Genomic DNA, 12,329 nt, shown 5'->3' on the forward strand with positions numbered 1-12,329 from the left:
AGAAATTTATATTTTTGTGACATAAATGACTTAACTGTCACTTTTGATCAGTTAAATATTAATTTAAAATGTAAAAGTAATAATACAGTATGTGCATTTCTTTGGCATACTCTTGTTTTAATGTGAAGAAGAACGCCAATTATAGCAGATTTGCTTTTAAATGTTTGCCCATGTGCCTGTGCATGTTAGATGATGTAGCACTTTTAATGGTCATATATGTCTATGTAATGTACTTCATCTAAGGTACTTCTGCTTTAATTTTTCTTTTATAAGACTGTTCCAGACACGTCATATGAGAGCTGAAAACACTTTCATTATCGCAGCAGAGGAGAGTAACCTACAGTGCCTTACAGAAGAGAGTCTTGGCAAGAAGTCAGTCATTCGTGGGTAGTTGTGGGTACTCATGGCATCGTCAGACCACCAAGGAAACAAGGACCCCACAAACACAGATGGGACGCCGTCCCCTGGCACATCTTGCCCCGTCCACAGCCACGCTGCAGAAGAAGCGAAGCGCAATGGCTTGAGGAAAGCCCTGGTCAGACATCGAGACTACGTCAAAATTTCTGTACCTGAAGGAAAGGGCAATCGTTTGCCATCAGAATGGTGGAAGACGTTCATCTCTTTGTTTTATGCCATTTTGAACCTGGTTTTGACCACGGTTATGATCACAGTGGTTCATGAGAGAGTACCACCCAAGGAGAGCAGCCCACCTCTGCCGGATAAGTTCTTTGACTATATAGGCCGCGTGCAGTGGGCCTTTACAGTGACTGAGGTCAATGGAATGGTTCTGGTCTCTATGTGGTCCATTCAATTGCTCTTTCACAGATACAAGTAAGAGGCATCACTCAACATTATACTGATGACATTGTAGCCTATCGATCAGCTCTCTTAGATTACATTTAATGGTTTGTGGGGTTAAGTTTAAGATGATATAGAGCAGTGTGAATGCAATCGTCTTAAGGGCAGTTATAAAAATGTATATTGCATTGAGGAAATAAGTCTAATGAATATCACTCAAGCCCTTGTATGGCATGTTTCACAAAAATAGTACAAAATTATAGTTGAAAAAGTTTGGATGGTCACTTGCAGTATGACCTTTATATGACCAATATTTCAGTTCTGTGTTCTGTTTACCTTACTACCTTACAATTAAATAAATATATGTGTCCCTTGAGCACAAAACCAGTCTTAAGTCGCTGGGGTCTATTTTTAGCAATAGCTAAAAAAAAACATTGTATTGGTCAAAATTATTGATTTTTCTTTTATGCCAGAAATCGTTAGGATATTAAGTAAAGGTCATGTTCCATGAAGATATTTAGTAAATTTCCTACCGTAAATATATCAAAACTTCATTTTTGATTAGTGATATGCTTTGCTAAGAATTAATTTGGACAACTTCAAAACCGATTTTCTCCCGATTTTGCACCCTCAGATTCCAGATTTTCAAATAATTGTATTTTAGCCAAATATTGTCCAATCCTAATAAACCATACACCAATGGAAAGCTTATTTATTCAGCTTTGTGATGTATAAATGTATAAATCTAAATTTTGAAAAATGTACACTTAAGACACTTAAGTTTTGTGGTCCAGGGTCACACTCTAATATATGTATATATGTGTTTATGTGTGTGCGAGTTGTGAAACTTAAATTTCCTATAAATTAGAAATAAATATGTAAATATTACAAATATTAAATATTGTTCCATAATTTTTGTATAACTTTTGTAACTGATTTAAATGCTTGATTTTGTTGAACTGTCAACAGTTTTAAAAATGAAATTTTCAAATTTGTAAATGGGATAATTTACTTGTTTTACCTTTTTTTTTTTTTTTTTTACAAGAATAATAATAGATTGAACTAAATGATGGCAAGATGTGTGATTATTATCAAATCTAATATCTAACAGTTCTCATTGCAAAGAACATGTGATTTGTACCCTAATTATTCTCTATTCATGGATAGAGCATTATAAAAAAAAGTATTTTTAAGGCTCAGCATTCTCAACTTAACCCAAATCTGTTCAATAATGACAAAAAAAAATATTTTTTTCTTTTTTTTCCAATATAGGGCTATTGTAGCAAGACGATATTTCTTCCTCTTGGGCACATTGTACATGTATAGATGCGTAACCATGTACGTCACCACTCTACCTGTGCCTGGCATGCACATGGTCTGTGCACCAAAGGTAAAAAAATAATAATTTCAGTCCCTCTTTGTCATGATCCCCGCTGGATCTTCTACCAACATAAATGTCAGAAAAGCAAAAGCATTTGGCTTTTAAATCTTTAATATCCTCTGCCATGCTCAAGACAAATATTCTAGCTTTTACAAGCCTTGGAATGATATTTCAATTCACAATTCTTGTCACCAACTACTCATCTTTCATCATTCACTATTCTCTCTCGTATCTTCTGTCCTGCATCTGTCATTCAGCTCCATGGAGATTCCCAGGCAATGCTGCAGCGTGTTCTGCAGTTGCTCTCTGGCGGTGGATTATCAATCACCGGATCTCATCTGTTGTGCGGTGACTTCCTCTACAGCGGCCATACTGTCATACTCACGCTCACGTACCTCTTCCTCAAGGAGTGTATGTCACTTTCTCAGACAGCGACTTTATGTTAAGACACAAATAAAATGACTGTCTGCTAATTACAGACTTGAGGTCACTGTAAGCAATTTTAGATTCTGTTTTTAGCCATTCAGAAGACACCAGGCACTTTCTGATGTTTTTTTTTTTTTTTTTTTTTTTTGGCATGTTCGTTCATACAGCAACCCATTATTATTCACAACTTGTTTCTCTCTAGATTCTCCTCGTTCTTTCTGGTGGTACCATCTTCTGTGTTGGTTAACGGCTGCTGTGGGTGTCATGTGTATCCTGGTGGCTCATGAGCACTACAGTGTGGACGTGGTGGTGGCGTATTTCATCACCACCCGACTGTTCTACTGGTATCACACTATGTCTAATCTGCAGGTACAGTAATGTTTATTTTCATTATCAATTTTGAAAACAGTTGCTTGATTCTTTTGTGGAATCCGTTATACTTTTTTTCAGGATTCTTTGATGAATAGAACATTCAAATGCATTTATTTGAAATAGAAAACTTTTCTAACATTATAAATGCCTTTATTGTCTCTTTTGATTAATGCATCATTGCTAAATAAAATTACACATTTCCTAAGGAAAAAAATCTTACTGACCCCAAACTTTGGAATGATAGATTGCCTCAAACCTGTGAAACATAAGCTAAAATTCACTAAAACAGCACTTCATGGGGTCTAAAAGTGTTGTTTTTATGTTAAAATGTATCATTGTTTACATATTTTGATATATTTTCATTTTGCATATTGATCTGTTTGACCTCCAGCCTCATGTAGACAGCTACACATACACACATCTGAAACCAAGGGAAGCTCTCAGCTCAATTTGCGATTTAGATTCAGGGTGTCATTAAACTCAAGGCACCAAAACGGCACTAAGCCTTTTACAGAGAGTGTTTATATGACTCAAGTACACTGAGAATATCCAAATCCAATTGGCTGAGCTTTTGAGAAATGACTCCCTGATGATGGTAAAGTGCTGCACAATCGATTGAAGCCGATCTAGATAGTTTAAACAGAAAAATTCCTTTCAAACGATCAAACCGCTTCATGTTTCTTTATACTGTTACAAGCAAATTATATCAGAACTGTCATGTCTCAGAAATGATTTTTATGGTGGTTAAAAAGCATCCATAAAATAATATCAATAAAAAAAAACTGAAAAGCAGTGAGATGTTGGGACTTTGGACTGCTGATACAAATGTCAACAGGTTCGATCCCTGACAGGAGAGATCTCTGCCTCAATCCTGTCTGTCTGGAAGTTACTCCATGGCTTCTGTCCTCAGTGATAACAGTGGTCTTCATGGAATTGCTAAATTGCTTTGCAAATTTCCCAGAACTGCTTTTTATCATGCAACTATAGTGCATTTATATCCTGTGCATCACCACTTCTGTTTTCAGAAAACTAGAAGTAGTCAGTCATGTGAACATACATGACATTATTATTATTTTTTTGATTATTTGAATGAATTCGTAGAATGAAATTAATTAATATTATCCTATTTTCACCAGACTTTAAAGTGTTCTCCGAACAACTACCTCACTCACACCTGGTGGAACCCCGTGTTTAACTTCTTCGAGAGGAACGTCCAGACCCATGTGCCCTGTTCTTTCTGCTGGCCGATCACATGGCCGCCTGCCTGTCTGAAGAACCCCTGTAAGAAATATTCCATGGTGCAGAGCAGCCGGGAGGAGTGACGTTGTGAACTCATCACGATGCCAAGACCAACATGTGGAAATCATTTGTATTTCGCTTGTGGCTGTCCCAGTGTTTACACTATACCAAAGAACAAAAACTGTTTGGCTATTGTTGCTAATTAGAGCTCTAATAACATTGGGCTAAACAGATCAAACTCAATAGTATTTGACAATTCATTGTTGATATTTTTACATTAATTTATATTCAGTCAATGTGGCCATTTAAATAAACACTTTTATAAGTACTTGAAGGGCCAGCTGAAATTATGTTTGGATAATGAATCACTTTCTGTCAGAAACGATTTATCAGTTTGTGCAAGCTTCTTAGTCATATTTCCCCTTGTCTGTTTATTAAATTGTCATCTAAAACATGTTTGTCATTTAAAAAGTGTTGTTTAACAGGGTTTCATTAATTGTATACACTATCTGACATTAGAAATTCATGCATTCTTTTTGTAATGATTCATGTCAGCTGTTATTTCAGTTTTATATGTTTATTTTCTGTTTTAAAAATATAAGGACATTTTATGGAAATAAATGGTTTACATTAACACCTAGTGTACATAGTGTTGCATGAATTAATGCATAACACTGAAGATGTGCGCAAACTGTCACGATATCTATTTAAATGTTTGTTAATTTGTATGATTCTTAAGATTATTATTTAAAAACTTTTAACTGCATTAAATACGTTTATAAAACTGATACTTAAATTAAAAAGTAGACATATTTTGTTATAAACTTTTATTATAGTAACTAAAACTAAATACAAACCTTGTTTTTTTCTTTTTTGACATGATATGTTTGATAGCTTCACTGTAAGTCGCTTTGGATAAAAGCGTCTGCTAAATGCTTAAGTTTAATTTAATTTTTTTAATTTTAATTTAATTTTAATTTACAAACCATTAATAAACAGTTTTATAGTACCTCAATGATATATCGATGACGTTGATACAAACTGATGGCTTACAGATAGCTGAAAGCCCATAATAACTCGGTTCATCTCTGGTGAAGCTTCAGTGTCTGCTTCCTCTTATTAGATCAGTTGGCCCCACCCATTATTTTACGTCATCGGTTGATTCACCAATCTCAACTCTCAGCGTGCTCCTCTCAGCCAATGAAATTTACAAAAACACAGTACCCATGCTGCAGCGCCAACAACACAGGAAGAAATGTGTTTGATCAGCTGATAAGAAGTATTGATCAGGAAGAGCTATGCGTCAGTGGATTTGAGGAGTGCGCGAGTCATGGACGCTTCCCTGTCTTTGCTGTGGCAGTATGTGTTCTCACCTGCAAACATTGTGGGTTTGATTGCATTCGTGCTTGTTTTCTGTGCGCTGCGACAGTATGCGTGGCATCAGACTTACGCCAACATCCCTCCGGGTCCAAAGCCATGGCCTGTCGTGGGAAACTTCGGCGGTTTCCTTGTGCCTTCGTTTATTTTAAGACGACTTGCAAAGAATCGAAAGATGGCCTCGAATCCGCTGTCACCTCAGGCTGGACTCATGGAGATGTCCAAACTCTATGGGAACATATTCAGCATTTTTGTTGGGCCTCAGCTCATGGTCGTGCTGATGGGATATGACACTGTCCGGGACGCGATGGTAAACCATCCGGAGGTCTTCTCTGACAGACCTCAAATACCTCTCGTAACGATTATCACCAAGAGGAAAGGTAAGATGAGAAGTCGTAGTTAATGATTCCTACATGCCATGATAATATATCAGATCAGATTGGAGCAGAATAGAATAGAATCGACTGGAGCAGAAAACACAGAACAGAAATATACAGTATAGAAGACATGGACACAGAATAGAATAGATCAACAAATCAGTGCAGAATAGAACCGAGTATAATATGCGACTGAACAGAATAGAACAGTAGAAGACACCGACTCATTAGAATAGAATATATCTAAATAAAACAAAGCAGAATGGAAAAGAATAGACCAGAACCTAGAAAAACAGACTGGGGCAGAATAGAATAGACTTGTTTAGAATATAACAATATAAAACAGGGCAGAATAGAACATGGTATAATAATAGACTAGAATAGAATAGAAAATATACTATAAAATATAATGCAGAATAAAATAGAAAACAGAATAATGTGGAATAGAACAGTATAGAAAAGTAGAAGAGTCTGACAACGAGTAGAATAGAACTGAAAAACAGGGCAGCATGGAACAGAACAGAGTATAATAGACTGGAGCAGGACAGAATATAATCAAATAGAATTGAACAGAGTAGAACAGACTGACTCAGAATAGAATAGAACAAAATAAATCAAAGAAGGGAAAAGAATAGCCTAAAACATAGTCAAATAGACTGGAGCAGAAAGGAAAAGAATAATTTAGAATTGAACGGAATATAACAGCAGAAGATACTGATGCAGGATATAATAGAATAGATTACATAAAACAGAGCAGAATGGAATACATTAGAACACAGTATAACAGACAGAAGAATAGAATAGTTTAGAATTGAAGAGAATAAAACAGTTGAAGACTGATATAGAAAAGTATGAAAGAGTATGTTAGACTGAAGCAAAACAGAAAATAACCATATAAAACCACACAGAATAAAATAGATTAGAATGATAGAATAGAACAGAAAAGAATAGAACAATAGAATAGATTGCAGCAGAATAGAATAATATAGTGCAATATATTATGATGCTGCAGAACTGAACTGAGCAGGACTTTGGAGAAATGAAAAACAAAATAATAAAGCAGAACAGAATTGAACAAAATGGAACAGGTCACAAAAGAATAAGAAAAAAACAGAATAGAATGTCTGAGCCTGGTTTCAGAAGTCCAAGTGCAAAGTACTTGATATAATTCCAAATATTGATAATTGTGGCTTGTAAAATAATGCTAATATAAATGTATTTATTTATTTTACAATTGTTTTTACGTTTCAGTAAATTTTCTTTAAAAAAAGTTTGATTTTAACATTTCAAAATCTAAAAGCGAAGCTTTGCGAGTTTGAACTGAATGTTGTTCACAGGGATTGTGTTTGCACCGTATGGCCCACTGTGGCGCACAAACCGTAAGTTCTGTCACAGCACTCTGCGCAGCTTTGGCTTTGGCAAGTTGAGTCTGGAGCCATGCATCCATGAAGGCCTGACCATGATTAAAACAGAACTGCAGAGCCTCATCGAAAAAGCAGGGCCTTCTGGTATCGATCTGACTCCCCTCATCAGCAACGCTGTCTCCAACGTCATCTCCTCCATGAGTCTGGGTCAGCGTTTCCATCACCAGGACCAGGAGTTCCGCACCATGCTGGACCTCATGTCTCACGGGCTGGAGATTAGCGTCAACACATCCATTTTGCTGGTCAATGTCTTTCCCTGGTTATACTACCTGCCCTGCGGTGTTTTCAAAGAGCTGCGGCGCGCAGAGATTGACATCACAGCCTTCCTGAAGAAGATCATCGCGAGGCACAGGGCCACGCTGGATCCGGAGAATCCCAGGGATTTCATAGACATGTATCTGGTGGAGATGCTGGCCCAGCAAAAGAGCGAGAATTCAGAGCAGAGCTTGTTCTCAGAGGACGACCTCTTCTATATCATTGGAGATCTCTTTATTGCAGGCACTGATACTACCACAAACAGCTGTTTGTGGAGTATTCTCTATATGTCCTTGTATCCTGATGTGCAAGGTATGTGCACCAGCACTGTAATGTGTTACAAATGACATTTACAAATGTCTTTAGGTTTGGTTTCTGGTTATATATGAAATGTTAATTTGCTGACCCTTCAGAGAAGGTTCAGCAGGAGATTGATGCGGTGGTGGGATCTGAGAGGGTCCCGTCTCTGACTGATAAGGGCAGTTTGCCATACACAGAAGCCACCATTATGGAGGTGCTGAGGATGACTGTAGTGGTCCCTCTGTCTATACCCCACATGGCCTCAGAAACCACAGGTGAGGTCAGACAAAATACAGAAGCAATGCACATTTTCTGCCTGATGCCTTTTTACCTCGTGCCTGTTTAATCTCATGAAACTTTTCAGCTGTGTTACATTCACAAATTCATATAGTTGTACTTTTAATTTTATAATCATATACTATATATATATATATATATATACAGTACAAACCAAAAGTTTGAAAACATCACTATTTTTAATGTTTTTGAAAGAAGTTTCTTCTGCTCATCAAGCCTGCATTTATTTGATCAAAAATACAGAAAAAAACTATAATATTGTGAAATATTATTACAACTTAAAATAATAGTTTTCTATTTGAATATACTTTAAAAAAGTATATCATCATTAGTACAGCATCATTACTCCAGCCTTCAGTGTCACATGTAACATCAGTCTATCACATTATCATTTAGAAATCATTCTAATATTCTGATTTATTATGAGTGTTGGAAACAGTTCTGCTGTCTAATATATTTGATGAATAAAAGGTTAAAAAGAACTGCATTTATTCAAAATAAAAAAAAAATTCCAATAATATATTTTCTTTACTATCACTTTTTATCAATTTAACACATTCTTGCTGAATAAAAGTATTGATTTTATTTAAAAAGAAGAAAGAAAAAAAAATTACTGACCCCAAATTACTGACCAGTAGTGTATATTGTTATTACAAAATATTTATATTTTAAAAACATAGCTTCTTTTTTTTTTTTTACTTTTTATTCATCAAAGTATCCGAAAAAAGTATCACATGTTCTGAAAAAATATTAAGCAGCAGAACTGTTTCCAACTTTGATAATGAATCATCATGTTAGAATGATTTCTAAAGGATCATGTGATAATGATCCTAAAAATTCAGCTTTGCATCACAGAAATAAATGATAATTTAAAGTATAATAAATTTAAAAACAATTATTTTAAATTGTAATAATATATCACAATATTACAGTTTTTTCTGTATTTTTGAAATGCAGGCTTGATGAGCAGAAGAAACTTCTTTCAAAAACATTAAAAATAGTAATGTTTCCAAACTTTTGGTCTGTACTGTATATATATATATATATATATATATATATATATATATATATATATATATATATATATATATATATATATATATATAAATAAATGCACTCAAAAGTAAAAAGTCTGGTTGCATTACAATAATGAAAGTATGCTTAAAATCTACAAAAATATACTTTATTTTCTATAAGCAAACATTTATTTAAATATATTATGAAAATATAAAAATACAGAATGTAATATTACAAATAAATATACTAAAAATATATATGACATAGACATATATTCTTTCCAGTCAGTACTGTTTTATTCTATTCTATTATGCCTTTATTCTTTTCTATTCTGTCAGCTTTTCTACTGTTCTGTACAATTCTAAATTATTCTATTCTGCTGATCTATTCTATTCTGTTCTGTTTTATTCTGTTCTCTTTTGCTTTTCTATTCTGTTTAATTCTAAATAATTGTTTTCTGCTCTAGTCTAATATATTGTTCTCATAATAAATAATACATAAAATATAAATACAGTAATATAAATATACATTTTGTACATACTTGTAGATTTTTTCTTTCTTTTTTTTTGTGACCTGAATAATTTAGTTTTTCAGATTTTTTATTTAGCGGAGAATATATATATATATATACATACACTGTGCTCAACTGAATGTATTTTAACTTTTTTTTTTTCTTTGCTTTTTCAAAGTTTGTTTAAAGTAAATGATTAATGAATAAAACTGAACCAGGCAAATTTTAACTTTTCCATAATCCACCTATTGGCACTACAAAGTAGATAACAGTCAGACTTTAACCTGAATCTGTATTTTTTATATTAAATCCAAAGGTTATGCAAATATTATGACTGTACAAATACTTTGAGAGGACACGCTTAAAAGCTGAATATTTCCGCTATATTTGTGTCTTCCTAGAGTTCCGAGGACACACTATTCCGAAAGGTACAGTTATCATCCCAAACCTCTGGTCAGTACACAGGGATCCCACCGTGTGGGAAAATCCTGATGAGTTCAATCCAGGCAGATTTCTGGATGAACAAGGAAAACTTCTCAGGAAAGATTGTTTTATTCCATTTGGAATAGGTATGTTTGTAATCATGTAACCAGCAATTTAACATGTTTAGGCTTTATGTTAATAACTACTTTTCCGATGAGAACTTTGTTTAAATGATGTTTTGTATATCTGGCAGGTCGCAGGGTGTGCATGGGAGAGCAGCTGGCTAAGATGGAGCTGTTTCTGATGTTTACCAGCCTGATGCAGGCCTTCACGTTCAGGCTTCCTGAGGGAAAATCTGCTCCATCCATGCACGGACGCTTCGGTCTGACTCTGGCTCCATGCCCATTTACTGTCTGTGTGAACGCACGCTGAACAGCCTTTAAAAAAAGAGGCATACCTCAAACAATCAGCACTGGGAAGCAAATTGCATGTGTTGTCCATTAAGAAGAACTTTCATTTGGACCATAAATGAAGTAAGGGCCTTTGTGGTTGCATGATCAAGCAAAAGGTCTGAGATTATTTTCTGTAATATTTTTGAACAATTTCAAGAAACAACAACACATACCTAAGTATTATGCCAGCATATTTCAGTTTTTATTACATTTATTTTAAAATATTCATTTCATAATCCATAAAACATAATTGTGTTTTTATTTTATTTTTTATTTTTTAATGTGAAATGTTCCTGAACAATTTCAAGAAATGAGAAGATATGTCGAAGTATTAAATCAGCATATTTTAGTTTTATTTTGACATATATTTTAAAATATTAATTTTATAATCCCATAACTGAACTGTTGTTATTTTTCTCAAAATGATGGTGGGTTACTGTACTGTACTGTACTGTAAGACTGTTATTATTATTTTTTTTAAAGAATTATTGCAAAAAACTCTTTCAAATATGGTTTAGTGCTATCATAAAAAACATGAATGGACCTGAAATGAGATCCTATGAGATACTGGGATAAAAAGCTCTCTTAAAACAACACTAATCACTAATTTTAATGTATGATGTCATTTTGTGGTGGAAAACTAAAATTGAAATATTTTTGGAATAAAATGGCCAGACTTGCTAAGGCTAATTTCATAGCTCGAATTCCATGTCCTATACACATGCTATTTTCAAATTTTTATATCATTTGACAGAAAAAAATAAATAAATACTGCTTGACTGAAATGATGCACAATAAAATAACCTGCTGGAAACCAATATTTACCTTGATTTGTCTTTGCTTCCTTCACACATCACGTGTCATGTTAATTGCAAGCTCTTCACTCACTCTGTTGCTTCCTTAGTGAACAACTACACTAATTCTACACTAATCGATTATTTATAAAGAATACATTATTGATGAAAGTTTGTTGTAGACAAAACAATGCTTTAATTGTGGGTACAGTGGTCATTTTTTAAAAATGTAATCGGTCAAAAAACTTAATTGTATTTGTATTGAACATCTGAGTTTAGGAAAAAATGAAAACAAAACTATCTGGCAGTAATTGCTAAGAATCATATGCATTAGGCCTATCATGTAGCTTAGGCCTATATATATATATATATATATATATAATTATCAACTCCAATCTTACACAATGAATTACAGTAACAATGAAAAAGGATAAAAAAAGAAAAGACATCCATATCCATATTTTGAGGGCCTCTGCCTTTTGTTCATGTTTGTTTTACCAATGCACAACTGCCAATGAAATATTCCATACATTTTAGAAAGTAAACCTTACAAACCTGTTTGTGATATTTAGCAGTGAACAGTAAAGGAAATATTAAATAAATCATTAAAATAATACCTTAACCAGAATTTTGTGTGTTGCATCTTGTATTTTAAGCAAAATAACAACATATACAAATAAGCCACAATAAAATAATAAAGAATAATGTCCATACTTTAACAGTTTCAATTGTTTTTGAGTAATAATAATAATAAAAAACACATCTTACACTATACTGAAAACACATGAACTGCAAGTGACCATAATTGTTACAGTGAAAAAAGAATTCTGTCAAAAGTTTCATGTTAGGGAAATGGAAGAGAGTGAGATCACTTAACCTAATTGTT

General features: G+C 33.9%; 2 protein-coding genes across 2 annotated transcripts; both read left to right on the plus strand.

Moving 5' to 3' along the window:
* Nucleotides 1-277: 277 nt before the first annotated feature.
* LOC132143171 (phosphatidylcholine:ceramide cholinephosphotransferase 2-like) lies at nucleotides 278-4,751 on the plus strand. The gene is made up of 5 exons (XM_059553315.1): nucleotides 278-831; nucleotides 2,071-2,188; nucleotides 2,437-2,590; nucleotides 2,808-2,974; nucleotides 4,114-4,751. Exons 1-5 carry the CDS (start codon nucleotides 404-406, stop codon nucleotides 4,297-4,299), a joined length of 1,053 nt encoding a protein of 350 aa, XP_059409298.1. The 5' UTR covers nucleotides 278-403; the 3' UTR covers nucleotides 4,300-4,751.
* Nucleotides 4,752-5,443: 692 nt separating this feature from the next.
* LOC132143968 (cytochrome P450 2U1) lies at nucleotides 5,444-11,467 on the plus strand. Its single transcript, XM_059554636.1, has 5 exons — nucleotides 5,444-5,973; nucleotides 7,308-7,961; nucleotides 8,063-8,224; nucleotides 10,176-10,343; nucleotides 10,451-11,467. The coding sequence occupies exons 1-5, from the start codon at nucleotides 5,547-5,549 to the stop codon at nucleotides 10,627-10,629; spliced, it is 1,590 nt and encodes a 529-aa protein (XP_059410619.1). The 5' UTR covers nucleotides 5,444-5,546; the 3' UTR covers nucleotides 10,630-11,467.
* Nucleotides 11,468-12,329: the final 862 nt, after the last annotated feature.

Source organism: Carassius carassius, chromosome 7 (assembly GCF_963082965.1).
Source record: "Carassius carassius chromosome 7, fCarCar2.1, whole genome shotgun sequence".
Classification (NCBI taxonomy): Eukaryota; Metazoa; Chordata; class Actinopteri; order Cypriniformes; family Cyprinidae; genus Carassius; species Carassius carassius.